A 14,481-nucleotide genomic window follows, 5' to 3' on the forward strand; every position below is an offset into this window, starting at 1 on the left:
TTCACTCATTGGAAATGGGTCTCCATATCAACGATACAAGATATGTCATGTTCCCTTCATGCTAAGTGAGTAAGTAGTTTTTTTTCCATGCAAATAAATGAATGGTTTTTGAGGCATTGACTATGTTTTACCACTTGTTTGTAGGTTAATACCTAATGCTTTAAGAGTCTTCCTGACAAAGAGAGAGAGGTATCCGAAATGCGTTGAGGCGATATTTAAATGAAAAAAACAAATTATTTTTTTGTTACACAATATTTATGTTGTCTCTTAAACTCCAGCAATAATATGAAGATTATTGAAAACACATCGAACAATCAACATAGCAGTATTATTGCTACAAAATAAAGACACAAATAAACTCAAAACTAGATTGATCAACACTAACAAAAACTACTTAGCACTTTGCTGTGTATGAGGTGACACAGCACGGAGAGTTGTGCTGTGTTATGATTTACATCTTGACTACACACTTGGCACCAGTGTGTTTGTCCCTGTTGCAGGAGCCAAGTAGAAATAACTCTTTCAACTCAAAGAACCACACTGACAATTCAATAAGGGTGTGCATGAAACAAGGGATGTCAGTCTAATTTACACTGAAATATATTAAACAGTCCACAGCCCTACCAGACATAGTGTAGCCCACACTGACTTTGCAAAAACTAGACTGGCAGAGGCCTCAGAGTTTTACACATGAAGACATTGTATTCCAGCAGTACAGGAATAGGACTGTGGCAAGCAGTAGCTGCATAAAACACAACAATTCTCTTGTGTCTTCTACTGACTTTGGAATGCAGCAGGGAGGGTTAGAGGTCGGAGTAGGCATGGCACTGCCTGGGCTGGAGCAGTATTGAAGACGGTGCAGGGGAAGGAGTGGGATGTTTAACCTTCAATAAAAAAAAGCAACTCCTTCATGCTGTGAGTTAAGCTCCTTGATATGGAACCTGAAGGCCTTTATTGTAAGTTGAGCATGGAAAGAAACGCGCACACACACACTCTCTCACTCACGGGACCTATCAGCTTTGTTAATGCTTGCCTCACGTAGCAGATGCTTATGTTTGTCTATTACACGGATTTGTAGATGGACATTTAAGGGATTCATATTGTAGCTCATGTGGTTAGAAATAATTTCTTTACTGTGAAATCTCTGAATTTTTGATAGGCATGGATGAGTGCAGATTCGTAGGCTGTGAGGTTTTTAGGAAACAGATCGCTGTCTTGAGTCAGTTTTTATCTGGTATTGTATTTATCATGTATTAAAAAGTGTGTATCAAGAGAAGAACAGGTGAGCTTCATGTAGGTAAAAAACTACTTCAATGCCTTCTGCTGTCCTACTGGACACTCCTGCCTCTGGTATTACAGATATGAAGGCCCTCAATCACCCAGTTAATGGCAAGGAAACCTATGTCACCCCAAAGTCCCTTGATAAATGTATTACATATTTATGAGGTGCTAGCAACGTGAATATATGAATTATTTGTATGTTGCAGGCCAAGTTCAAGAGCCAGAGAGAGCAAATCACTAAGGAGTTTGAGAAGCTCCAGATGTTTTTGGAGGAGGAAAAATCTCGTCACCTCAGCAACTTAGAGGAGGAAGAGAAAAAAAGTCTGCAGAGCATCAAGGAGTCAGTAACAAAATTAGATGAACAGCAATTTGTCCTAAGAAGTTGGATTACTGAGATGGAATTGAAGTGTCAGCAACAGGATGTGGAGTTATTGAAGGTAAGAAATCTAGAGAACAAGAAGATCAGCAAGCCTTCATTAGTGCCCGAAAGTATCAATAATGTAAGCCTTATCTAGTGGGAGTGATGTATGCTTCCACAACTCTCTGAACCCACTACATAAAATACACAAAGGAATATGTTGGTTAGAAGTAAACACAGGGAAAAGGAACAGGGATAAAAGATAAAACAGAAACACAGGATATTGATACTCTGACATGTAACACAGCTGGACACTGTCTTCAACTGGAGCAGCATTGCAATCTGAAGACAAGACAAAGTCTTTATCACTTTTATCAATAATGCTACAGCACCTAATATGTTATATGGTATACCTTTAAACAACCCATATCTCCAAATAATGAAACTCTTGGTCCGATTTACATTTTGGCAGACGTAGTATTCTCCTTTGACCTGGTGGAGGAGTTAATGACCACTAGGCCGAGTGTACTCCACCCACCAAATATAGATATTTTTAAAACATTAGTAGGGTCCTCTGACGCAGCAGTTCCTGACAATGCTTTTTTAACTTGATGCACAGCTCTGTCAACATGACACAGTTTTTATTTTCCCATATGAGATTTTTTTTTGGGGGGGGGAAATACTTCCCTTGCCATGGGAGTTCTCGGCTGGGAGGCATAGAGCAGTTTTCACTGCCAGGGTTTTCCTGGCAGTGACGGGCAGTGAAAACTGACCAGCACATCCGGCCATCTAAATTAGGTGGGTGGACATAGTAGAGGTCAGTCTTCAATGGCCCTTACTCTGTCGGACCATTGAAGGATCATAATCATGGCAGATATGGAGTAGGTTCCTCTGTGGTTACACCAATAATCTGTATGCTTCTAAATCTGGCAGCTCTAGTGCCAGGGCTTCTGCTCTGCAGAGTGAAGCGAGGCTGCCACATGTATCCTAACGTGTACCTTGCCTGACCACCACGGTGGCTCCTGGAACTGTCTTCGCTCAAGAATGTGAACTGAGTTCCCTTTGATCTGTGGGGATAAGTAAGACTGCACCTGAGCTTCATTCATGCTTCTACTGTAACTACTGGGGGAACCAGCCATCAGGAGTCATCCAGGTTGGGATTAGCCTATGGGGGCTTGACAGATGTAAAGCCACAAGAGAGAATTGTAATCAGATCACTAGCTTGTATATCAAGTTCCCTTTGTAGTATTTAATACTACTCTGTGATTAAAAAGTACTCTCTTTTCTTAAAAGACAAGTACTGGACTTATTATGTCTCTGACACCAGTGTCAGACGACCTCAAACCCTACAGGGAGACCCAGTAGCCCTTTTCTGCCGTGTGACCTTCTCGAATGGGTCTGACAACCTGTAACAGAGGCCTTTAAAAAAGGAACTAGGGAAAAGGGTTATTAGTACAAATGAGAGATAGGAGGCTCTCTAGGGATTCCTGTTCTTTAAAGGTCCAGCAGTATCAGACTATGTAGATTGATATTGGGAGATGAAGACAGAGTCTGTGGGCTGCTTCTAGTATAACATCTAGCGGCAGCTGTGTTATCAGAATAAAGATTCAGACGTCAACATTACCATTCTGTTTACAAAGCAGTGCAATCATCCTGACCACAGCCTATCAACCAAGGTCTAATCCAGCAACCAAGGGATAACAGGCAGATATATTAACATCACATGGTTTTGTTGGCTCCTACTCTAATCTGACTTTCAATTTTCATGAAACGTTACTGTCCATTGGTCACTTCCTCCAACACCTTCGCACACACAGGAATCATTGGAATTAGTTGATGGTGGAAGGGGCTTCTAGTTTAGTTTGTCTAAGAAGTTATGTCACCCTTGCTCAGTCCATCGCTTCTAGCACAAAGCCTTTTCTCATTGAAGCATTGACTACGGTAATAGCATCCAGTCCTGTTGACTTTCATGAACCAGGCTAGACAAGATCATGAAGTGACGAGGAAACGATTAAGGAACAAAAAAGTAGCAAAACTTGTTTAGTGATTAGCAGAGTGTTCAAGGATTCCAGAGGACGAGGGTTCAGGATTTTGTAATGGATCTTATCAATTTTCTGATCTAAAGATTCTGCTGCCCCTTTGCAAATCCTGGGATGGATTTGTCTATTAGCTGCTTTCAGGACTGTGATTAGTTTTGAGTTTACTAGCCCTAATGGACCGATATTTGTTTGGCCCTACAGATCTGCCTGCACATGCATTGTTCCATAAAGACTTTCCATTCAGCTGACACCACTGAGTCCTGAGGGACCTAAGATGTGTGGATTAGAATAGGTCTGATGTTTCTTTGTTTCCTCACAGGATCGAAAATTTGAAACTGTTTTTTTATTTTTGGAAATGCCAAGTAGATCTAATGCACCCCAGGGGAACTGTGTTAAGCAGAGTAACGGGTAACATGTATTTCCAGTATTCCCAGTGCAATAGATCTGGAGAAAATAGAGAACATTCTGCAGAGGTCTGGGTTTCTTCAAGCTGTGAGAGAGGGCCTGGGTCACTCGTTTAGTCCACAGAGAGCCCTGTGAGGTTTCTGATTGAAGAGAGAAGAAGAGATGTATCTGGCCTGGAGCAGAGTAGGCACTCACAGCTGTAGAGAGTCTGGACCCAGTAGTAACTGTGAGATCATTGGCCCTCTACAGCAACACCATTCAGGTAGAGGAGCACAGATATGGATGGGACTTCTCAGCACATTTTGTTTTGATAGTAGATTGAAGCAGAGAAGTTATGGGACAAGCAGAATCTTGTATGCCACTGAGAGCTGCCTTGTTTAGAGAGACTGGACATTCAATCCTGTCTGGTCACTTGTGTCATTTGCCTTACAAATATACCCCTTCCTGGTACGGGCTGCAAAGTAAGGGAGTTTAATTGCACATGAAGGCATGTGCACATATCTTTCTAACTGAGGAAGTATATATTTGTCTCTCCCTCACATTCTAGAGATTCCATTGTTCGCCCCACAAATGTCTGTCGCTAACCCTTCAGTTGTCTGCCTAAGAGTTAGTTATTAGTTTAAAGTGACGTGTTATGTTCTATTGTGTTCTTTCGTGCTAAATTACTGAGTTGTCATTGGCTTTATGTACATAGAGAGTATCTCAATTCACCTGTATTGCATTACTGTCAAAGGTTTGTTTAACCTTTTATTCCCAGTGTGAATGGTCTTTATGGGACCATAGTCCATGATATTTAAAGGTATAGTCAGATAGTTGACCTCACTGACCAATGTGGCACAAACATTGAGTAGTTCGGTTGCAGGACAGTCTTGAATTTCCACAGTTGATTACCACAAAGGTACTGACCACTCCTACTGCAGGATCATGAGTGGGGCCTCATGGAGCTGCATTGAAAGGCTTAGATGCCTCATGCACTTATATCCGCAATTCGTGGCTGCTCCTGTGCCCAGAGAAAGAGGTGCCCTGCTCCATACGGAGTCCAAGGGTCCTGGATAGGATGAGATACTGATTACACATTATTTAGAATTTACTTCACCTCCATATAATCTTCTGCTCTTTGTGTATGTGGTCTAATCTTATATTCAGGAAGGACCATTTAACACTTTTGTAATAGTAGTGTACTTTACTATTACAGTAGAGCTCCATTGGATTGAATGTTTTCATGGCTTGCTTAATCTCCACTACGGCCCCCCGCGGCGGGATGCCTGGCTTTCACCTTGGGGATGCCCAGTAGGGGTTATCTCACAAGGAAAAAGCCAGGACGGGTTCCCAAACAAGCGCCTTGAGACCTTGCGGTGATAAGGCGCTATATAAGAACCTTTGACATGACATGACATGGGTTAATCGAGTAAATCTGTGCTTAATACTTCATAATCGAAGGTCAGTAATAGAAATGTGTGTTCATTATTAACCTGTTTGTTTATATTTGAATATAGGTTCTTGTAATTAGTAGTTAAGTCCAGTCAAGCAAATCTTTATTCGCAGCATTTCTGCTGTATAAGAGAATAAATATACAAATACAATTCACAATAAAAGCATACATTAACATCATTTAAAAGAGCTACAATCTGTGATGATCAGTGTAATAGAACAAACCCAATCAAACAGTATCTTATCATATAAAAATGTTATGTAAGTAGTGAACTTGTGAATAACGTTTTCAAAATGTTAATTTTACTGTGAACGTAAATTGTATTGTCACGTGCTGATCTGTGTATGTTTCACTCCCTAGGATGCGAAGACCGTGTTGAGCAGGTACAATTATCTTCTTTGATTAGCTCACCATATCAAAACATTAAAGAGGAGTCATTAAAATGAATTATATCACACTGCAGTCTTCTTTATGTATTTTTGCCCCTTGTGTGCGCCCATTTTTCAATAGCTCACTATCTTCTACTTAGGTGCGAAGAGCAAAGCGACCATGCTTACTTGGAAACACGCTATTCAAGGGGGAGATGTTGGATGATATTTTTTCTTTATATTTAGTTCTTTTTAATAACTTTACCGTACTCCATAGTCTTATGTTTTCTCCATCTCCTTTTCCATCTTATTATTCAGTTTCTTTTTTCCATTTATTTGCCCTTTTTGTGTTTATTTTTCCATTTATAATGTTTTTATTTTTTTATAGTTTCCTTTACTAGTTTATATTCTATTTTACTGTCTCCTATATGTGCCTCTGGATGTTTTTGGGTTTTTGTTGCTTTCTGTTTCCTTTAAATTCATGCACTAATTTCTATTGTCTTAATGTGGTCCACATCTTACTTTTTGCTTATTATTTGCTTTTTTTACTTCTGTCTTTTTCAACTTTCATTTATACACTACTCTTTTTCTTTGTTTCCAGACCATCTTTTGCCATTGTTTTTCTTTTTCTCCGGTTTTCTCTTTTCTACATTAATTATCCCCTTGGATTAGGGTTTTCCTCTCAATTTGCATATTTTATAATATAAAGCCGTATTTAAATATTCATTGTATGGCTTACTGGGTTGAATGGTTGCTACTGAACCATATGCAGTAATTCTAAAGACCCGCAGACTTGGGCATCCCTCCTTATGGCTTTGGGAAATTAAATAACAATAAAACGGTTTATAACCTAAGTTTTTACAGCACCTAGAAACAGTAGAAGTGTGATATGATGTGCTATATAATGACATGGTATTAACAGTAATATTAGTTTTCTAACGTACTTTTTCTTTACTGTTTAACTTGGAGAGCATTGATATATTATTTACTCACATTTACTATATATCATATAAATCATTAACATATTTAGTGTTGTACAGATCAATTGACCATTTGATTCTCCCCACTGTATAAATTCTTTGTCCCTTTTTGATCTTTGTTGTACTGTAATGAAATGTAATGGGGATTTGTAGAGCGTGAGCGTGACACCCATGAGGGTATGCAGGTGCTGAGTAGGTGCGGGCTATGCAAGATGGTTCAGTTGAAGAGCCAGGTTTTCACTATTTTGCAGAACTCTGTAAGCGATGGGGCTATCCTAATGTGTGGGGGAGGTCATTCCAGGATTTGGCTGCCATGTAATAGAAAGCACTGCCTCCTGTCTTGCTTCTATGGATACGGGTGTGTGTGTTAATGCCATTTGTAAAGTGCACTGTTACCCAACGGGTGTCCTGGCGCTGAAAGATCAGATGTCCTACAGAGGCCTAAACAAGGATGAGGAGGAGGAAGGTTGAGTCCTAGCCTGGCTGCGGAGTTTTGGATGGTTTGCAGCTTGTGCTGCAGGTGCCATAGTAGAGGTCATTGCTGTAGTCCAGTCAGTTTGTGATAAGGGCCTGGGTGACAGTCTTTCTGTTGTCAGGAGGGAGCCATTTGATGATTTTTCTGAGCATGTGGAGAATGTGAAAGCTGGTGGAGGTGAGCGCAAGGATCTGATGTCCCATGGTAAGGGTAATATCCAAGATGATGCCCAGGTTTCTTTTGTGGTCGGAGGGCATGGGGTGGGGCGGGGTCTAGTTCTATGGATGCATCTCATTTCTTTATTTCACAGTATAGATTATCAGTCATATACTTCCCTTTGGGAGGTCCTTCTGTTTATTCCATTGACCTAGGTGAACTCCTTATGCATTCCTTCACAGTTAGAGGTCATATAATTCTTATTCATCTCACATCACAACCAATACCCACTCTTATCTTGCAGAGAAGCTCTTCATCTTTGGTGGTTCTCAACACACCCACAGGCGGACACCATCAGACTACAGATTAAGAAGTGCAAAAAAACATGTTTTTATGACAAGGCAGCAAGCACTTTCCATACCTGCACCCAGGTTCTGGAACAACATCTCTATATTCTCCTATTCCTCATTGACTTTATTCTTGTCCTCGACCAAGTACCGCATTTCGCTGCCTTTTGGCTAGGATCGTGCTATAGAAATACCATATAGAAATGGCCAATGTTTCTGGCACCCAGAAACCGAAAAACCTAGTCGACATGCACTATGTAAAGGAACATCATTATTCTAGGCTCACGGGAGGTTCCAGCTGCGAGATATGTCTCTTCGCAAGTTGTGTTTCACGACCTTACTTACACGTTTGTCGGTATCACGTGACACAAAGGTGCTGGCCCTTTAAGGGGGCTGCCGAAAAAACTCGGGCATTAGGTGCAGTTTGAATGGGAATGCGGGGACCTTTCGGGGTCAAGAGCATTTTATTTAGGTGACAAAACGTCATTGAATGAATCGCTAATGATCATGACGAGGCCAGTCAGACTGAAATGTGAAAAGGGAGGGGGCGGGAGGGAACTGCCACAAAGGGCCTGTGACGCAAGAAGCACAAAATGCTTCCACAGAGGCAAGCGAACAGCGAAAATGTACCGGACTGGAAAGCCAAACTGAATGAATACTCTGTCACACTCGTTTCCTCACGAATAGCAATGTAAGCAATTTCAAAATTATATTAAATTGGATCCAAAATTTACCAAAATAGAACATTTCTTCTTTCATAAAAAGTTGCTTAAGGAAAGTGTTGGTTAATCTACCCAGAGCTATCCGACCCTCCTGCTCTCACCAGAGTTCGCCCTCACGGATGACAAGCAGCGCTCTAGGAGTCGACTGATTGATTGATCGCGTTGCCAATTCTGTGAAAGTAGCACAGCCAAGACCTGCACCAAAGTAAATCACTATTTGACCCTTTTCTTTCCTCAAAATGTCTGCCAGCTGCTGGTTGTGGCTTATTTTAACATGCCATTAGGCATGCTAGTGCACAGAGATTGTACCTCATTTAGGGTGACCAGATTTTGAGATGCAAAAACTGTGACAAGCCAGACATAAAAGTAGGACTAAAGGCTTTAAGACTTAAGTTCTGCCCATCTGGTCTGGGTGGTCTGTGCAGGGTCGCCCCTGTGGATGTGCCCAGTGTCCCCTCCACAATGGAGGCCAAGCCCTCCGCCCCCCTACGGCGTTCACAGGCAGACACACACACGCAACCCTGCCACGGAGCAGCATACAACTCAGCCGTCTGCACATCAGACAACAGAGACACGCACCCACCACAGACACACCAACTACAAAGAGTACAGTTGCCCCTGCAGCACGTTACACAGGGGCCCACACTGTAGACATAGTAACCTGTATTTATGTATAACATTCACACTACACACAAAGGCAGCACAGTGACACATTGTGAACACAAGATAGACGAACACAGAACAGAGATTCGAAGGCATACGGGCACAGGCACTATACAGGTGCGCACACAGCAGAGGTGCAAATGCACACTACACATAAGACAAACACATAAGGTGGCCACAAAGAAAAGCAGTACGCACAAAACTGAGGTACACAGACTAGATATTCATCAGCCTACACCCCAAAAACATGCACGCACACATACATACACTATCTACATGCATACAGTACAAGGATATGAGCACCAAAAACAGAGAATTGGTGCACAAACAAGGACAAATAAACAATGTCCAACATTACACAACAGGTGGTCAGAGGCCCTCGCAAAACCAATCACACAGGCGCATGCATCAGTGGCGTAACGAATCCTGAGGGGTGCCCCCGCAAAGTGCCGCAGACATGCATCCACAGCGCACAACGTATAAAAACAAGCATTTGCAATACAATAGGTCTCACAGTTACACAAGTTAAAGCTATTGGTATTGTAAATGACAATGCATTTTCTTTATGTTTTTATAACGAAAACAAATATAAAAGGCATTGTTATTTGCAATGTCAATAGCTCAAACTCAGGTAAATGCGAGACTTATTGCATTGTAAATGCTTGTTTTTATTTCTTCATATTTATTTGACTCTGTGCATAATTACGCTTCTATCTGTAACTTCTGAGCAGATGGGAATTTCATAGCATTTGTACTTGTCCCTTTCCAAGGTATGAAAATATGAAAGATCAGCAAACGGACTTCTATACCTTAGCGGAGAAGAAAGAGAAGGAGGAGGTAGTAGAAGAGGAAGTGGACCTACAGATAAAGATAATTGAATCATTGGGTATGAAACCACAAACTTGTCATTAGTGTTAACTATAAGAGCGTCTAGTAAACTTTGAATGTCTAGATTTATCAGCTAACCCATATATTTAGTTGTCAAATGTTTTGTTCCGAAGATACTTAGATCCAAATCTATGAAAGAGCTTCAGAGCTGGTAATGAAATGAATGCAGTAATTACAGACGACTCTATAATACAGACAGGCATCTTTAAATGTTAGTAAAATACTTATAGATTTATTTGCCCAATGTTATGCACTTTGGAGAACCAGCATCATAAAGAAAAGAGGAAGAGTGGACCTGCTGTGATTTGACAAGTGACCTTTTTTGTATCCAAGGTAAGGCCCTTGTAGGTAATCAGCCCAGTAGCCAGTAGTTTTGATTTGACAGGTAGGTTTATTCAGTTGCAGGTTAGATGACCACTCATCCAAACCATGCACTCATGAACATTCTATTACATTACATTCACACAGGCTGAGCAGCAAGGAACTAGGAGACCAAAGGATGCAATACCTTTCAACACAGATAGCTCAGTGATTGATTTCACTTTCTCTGCTGTCATCTTAAGGTAAAACATATTTAATTAACGGGAATCTATAATAAAAGTTAATGTTAGTCATACAAAGGATGCATTGTTCACCCTATTCCACAGTAGGGGTTTCTTGATTTGGACTATGGTGCTCCACCTCCTCACCTAATTTGCAACGCTATTATTGTTTTTTCGTGACTGTAACTCTGACTGAGCATATGAAAGGTAATGATGAATGCCTTTCTACCTGAGCCTCGCTTGTTTGTAAATGCTGGACAGCCAGGCACTCCCTCTAGGTACAGGAGTGATGCAATTACTTTGGAGTGATATTGTGCTGCCCTTCCATTTCACATCAGTAAGCAATCTAGGCTTCAAATTTGATTCTATCGGTCTTTGAAGCCGCAGATTAAAGCTGTTTCCGCTAGTTGTTTCCTTGCAGTAAAATCTCTCAGGAAGAGGCTCCATCTGGTTCCTGAGGACAGTTGCAAGACCATCATCTATGCCTTGATTACTTCCAAGTTAGACTTCGCAAATAGTCTGTACCTGGGTCTACCGGCTTACCTGCTGCATCGTTTGCAGATCATTCAAAATACTTCAGCATGTCTGATTTTGAAGATCCTGGCTCGTTCATCTGTAGCTGCCTCCTTACGCAGTCTACATTGGATGTCCATTGTCAGCCGCATTAAATTCAAGGCATTCATCTTCGCTTATGGAGCCTTTGAGCAAAAAGGCCCTTTATATTTAAGAAGTAGATTGTCTGCCTATCACCAGGGCAGATCGATGCGATCCAACATTCTAAAGCTTCTGGGCCTTCCCAAGGTTCGCCAGACGAGAAGAGGTGGCAGTTCCTTTTTATTTCTGACTGCCAAACTCTGGAATTTCCTGCTGAATGCTCTGTTTCGCTACTTCAGAATCCATTTTTTGTAAACTATTTAAGACTTTTATTTTTAATAGAAACAAAGAATATATCCTGAGCTTATTCCACCAAAGTTTGAATCCCTAATGAATCAGAGTCGAAAGGATCTTCTTAATCTTCTTTTTATTTCGTAAAACTTCTCCAAATGAACAGTCCTAGCCACCAACACGTGTTTCGTCCTTGTGTGGTGTAAGCCACAGACTTCCTCAGGGCTAATACAAGTAGAATCTTCTCAGTTGACCAGCAACGTTCAGAGTAGCAAGTAAAAAGAGTGGTGTGCTTCCGAGTGTTCATCAATATCCTGTGCCGGGAGGATAAACGTGTAGGCTCTCCAAAAAGTCTCCTATGGACAAACAATCACCAATATCCCGGTAATCACGACACAGTACAGCACAATTTCATCACGAAGTGGCGTCTATTGGTGATTATTTGTCCATCGGAGACTTTAACCCGTGCTAAGGTCTGGAAAATTAAATGCACAGTTGACCGATTTTACATTAGGGAAAAATAACACATTTTGCAACAAATTGCCATTAGCTTCGCATAGACAGCAAAGTTGTTCTATCACACCCACGCCTTCTATGATATGGCAGGATTATTAAGTACATAAAGAAAGGGCACTCCCATGATCATGTTTTACAATCTAATACTGTCCATGTGTGTTTATGCCCCTTCCAAAGTTTACCAGCCGCCACTGCTGTGCCAAGTGATGCGTGACATCAGTTCCATAAATAATAAGGACATTGCATAACATCTCTCAGATAGTCTTTCAGCCAGATTTAGGCGAGGGCTGCCCCATCACCCTCATTTCAACAGCTAGCCTCATTGGTCTCGGGCAGAAAATGTCCACAGATATCCACCCAAACTGTGGATAAAGCCCGCGGCGTATGGTGGATATTATTCATTGAGTTTTTTTCCCCCTCAAAACGGCAACTTCTTTGAGGCTCGTTAATCCTTAAGTTATCCACATATAGCCTGATGCATGAAAGAATTTCACGCTCACAAAACCTACAGTGCACTGTATCTCTGGCCTTAGTGCCAGGTTTGGTAGCCCAATGGCTGCACAGAGTGACTTGCAGGATTGACCCTTCGGGGCCTCCCAGATGGAGCTGAGCACGTTCTAGAGGGGCCCAGACTGACATATTCCGTCCTGGTTGTTGATATCTATACAGAAGTCCTCGAGGATGCACAGAGAGGCTGATGGGGGTTCAAGAGCGGTACAGAAGATGCACTTCTGTTGAACATTGAGAAAACCGTCACCTATTATCTAGAGCAGTTGGAAAGTGCCATGACTTGCAGGGTCCCTATAAGATCTTCTGGATTTGCTCACTCATTTTTACCGGTCTAGTGCACCTGTTTATGTGTGTTGTGGTTGTAAAAGGTACACATCAACCTTGTTCCTCATGTTCTTGGAAGCTGTGTCCTAATTCTGGAAGGAGTTTCTGCAGTGGGTCACATCTGCTTGGGCTGGAATAAGGCGCCCTAGTTCGACTTGTACCTTTTGTTTGTTTTCATGTAGTCCTACCCCCTTAATGGTATGCTTGTATTTGTGGCCAGATGTTGTTAAGGGGTGACCTCCTTGGGGTTCCAGTGTTTGGGGCTTCTGTTTTTCTGCCCTGTTGAGGGAAATGACTGGACAGATAGTTCTTATTTTTTTATTTATTTATCTTTTTATTATATCAGAGATTTTTACATCCGTCCCAGTCAGGCTTCAGAGCACATCATTCGACTGAAACCACACTCCTAGGAGTGACCGAGAGCCTGCGACAGTGTCGATCACGGAGAGACATCCGCTCTCATTCTTCTCGATCTGAGCGCGGCGTTCGACACTGTGTCTCATTCCATCCTCCTTGCGACTCTTCGGTCCCTGGGAGTGGAGTGCGCTGCACTAGCCTGGATAGCTTCTTTTTTAAGAGATCGCACTGTTCAGGTTTTCTCTGCCTCCTCTATAGTTTGTCCATCGGCGTACGGCGTTCCCCAGGGGTCTATACTTAGTCCTTTATTATTTAATATCTATGTGAGACCCCTGGCCACTATTGTGGAGAAAGCCGGCCTCACTTTATACTCCTACGCCGACAATACACAAATTATTTTTTCCCTCTCTAACAAAGAGTGCAACAATACCTCTGCTCTGAAAGAAGGTTTGACTCGAGTATCCGACTGGATGAAGAGCAATTTTCTGAAATTGAACGGTGACAAGACCGAGGTTGTGATATTGGGCAAGGGTAAGGATCTTTGGGGCCCCCACCATTGGCCCAAGGATATGGGATCTACCCCTCAGCCCGCTACTGTAGTACGCAATCTCGGGATTCTCATCGATGAGAAACTCACAATGAGACCGCAGGCTGTTAAGGTGGCCTCTATTTGTTTTGCCACCTTAAGATGGCTTCAAAAAATCCTTTGGATGTTGCCTCCCTCCACACAAAGAACCGTAGTCCAGGCGTTGGTGGTTTCCCGCCTGGATTACGGCAACGTCCTTTACCTTGGAGCCAACTTGACAACCATAAAAAAACTCCAGGTGGTTCAGAACGTGGCTGCCCGTCTCCTCCGCAATGTTCCCAGGAGAACATCTGCCTCTCCCGCACTCAGTGACCTTCATTGGCTCAAAATTCTGAGCCGAATTAAATTCAAAGCACTCTGCCACGTTTTCAAAATCCAACAAGGCTTAGCCCCCAAATATCTTCAGGGCCTTATCCAGGCATATAAGCCAAGCCGAACTTTGCGATCCTCAGGGAATGGCGACTTCTCGGTTCCTAGATTTAGGCTAGCAAAAATGGGAGGTCGCTCTTTTGCCCATTTGGGTCCTAAATTCTGGAATGCTCTTCCTGTGTCCCTAAAGACAGAAACCAATCTTTTTCGTTTCCGCAAGGGACTTAAAACTTGGCTTTTTCAGCAGTGAATTGAATCTTCCTTTCAGTAAAATCAGC

The 14,481-nt window shown here is 42.1% G+C and overlaps 1 protein-coding gene across 1 annotated transcript in view; it reads left to right on the top strand.

Moving 5' to 3' along the window:
* LOC144753945 (E3 ubiquitin-protein ligase TRIM39-like) overlaps window positions 1–14,481 on the top strand; it is a 71,333-nt gene that overhangs the window by 32,337 nt on the left and 24,515 nt on the right. The window contains exons 3-5 of the mRNA XM_078641471.1: window positions 1,488–1,718; window positions 5,876–5,898; window positions 9,997–10,112. Of these exons, the coding sequence (XP_078497597.1) occupies window positions 1,488–1,718; window positions 5,876–5,898; window positions 9,997–10,112 (370 nt within the window). The remainder of the gene's footprint in view (window positions 1–1,487; window positions 1,719–5,875; window positions 5,899–9,996; window positions 10,113–14,481) is intronic.

Source organism: Lissotriton helveticus, chromosome 5_1 (assembly GCF_964261635.1).
Source record: "Lissotriton helveticus chromosome 5_1, aLisHel1.1, whole genome shotgun sequence".
In the NCBI taxonomy this organism is placed as follows: Eukaryota; Metazoa; Chordata; class Amphibia; order Caudata; family Salamandridae; genus Lissotriton; species Lissotriton helveticus.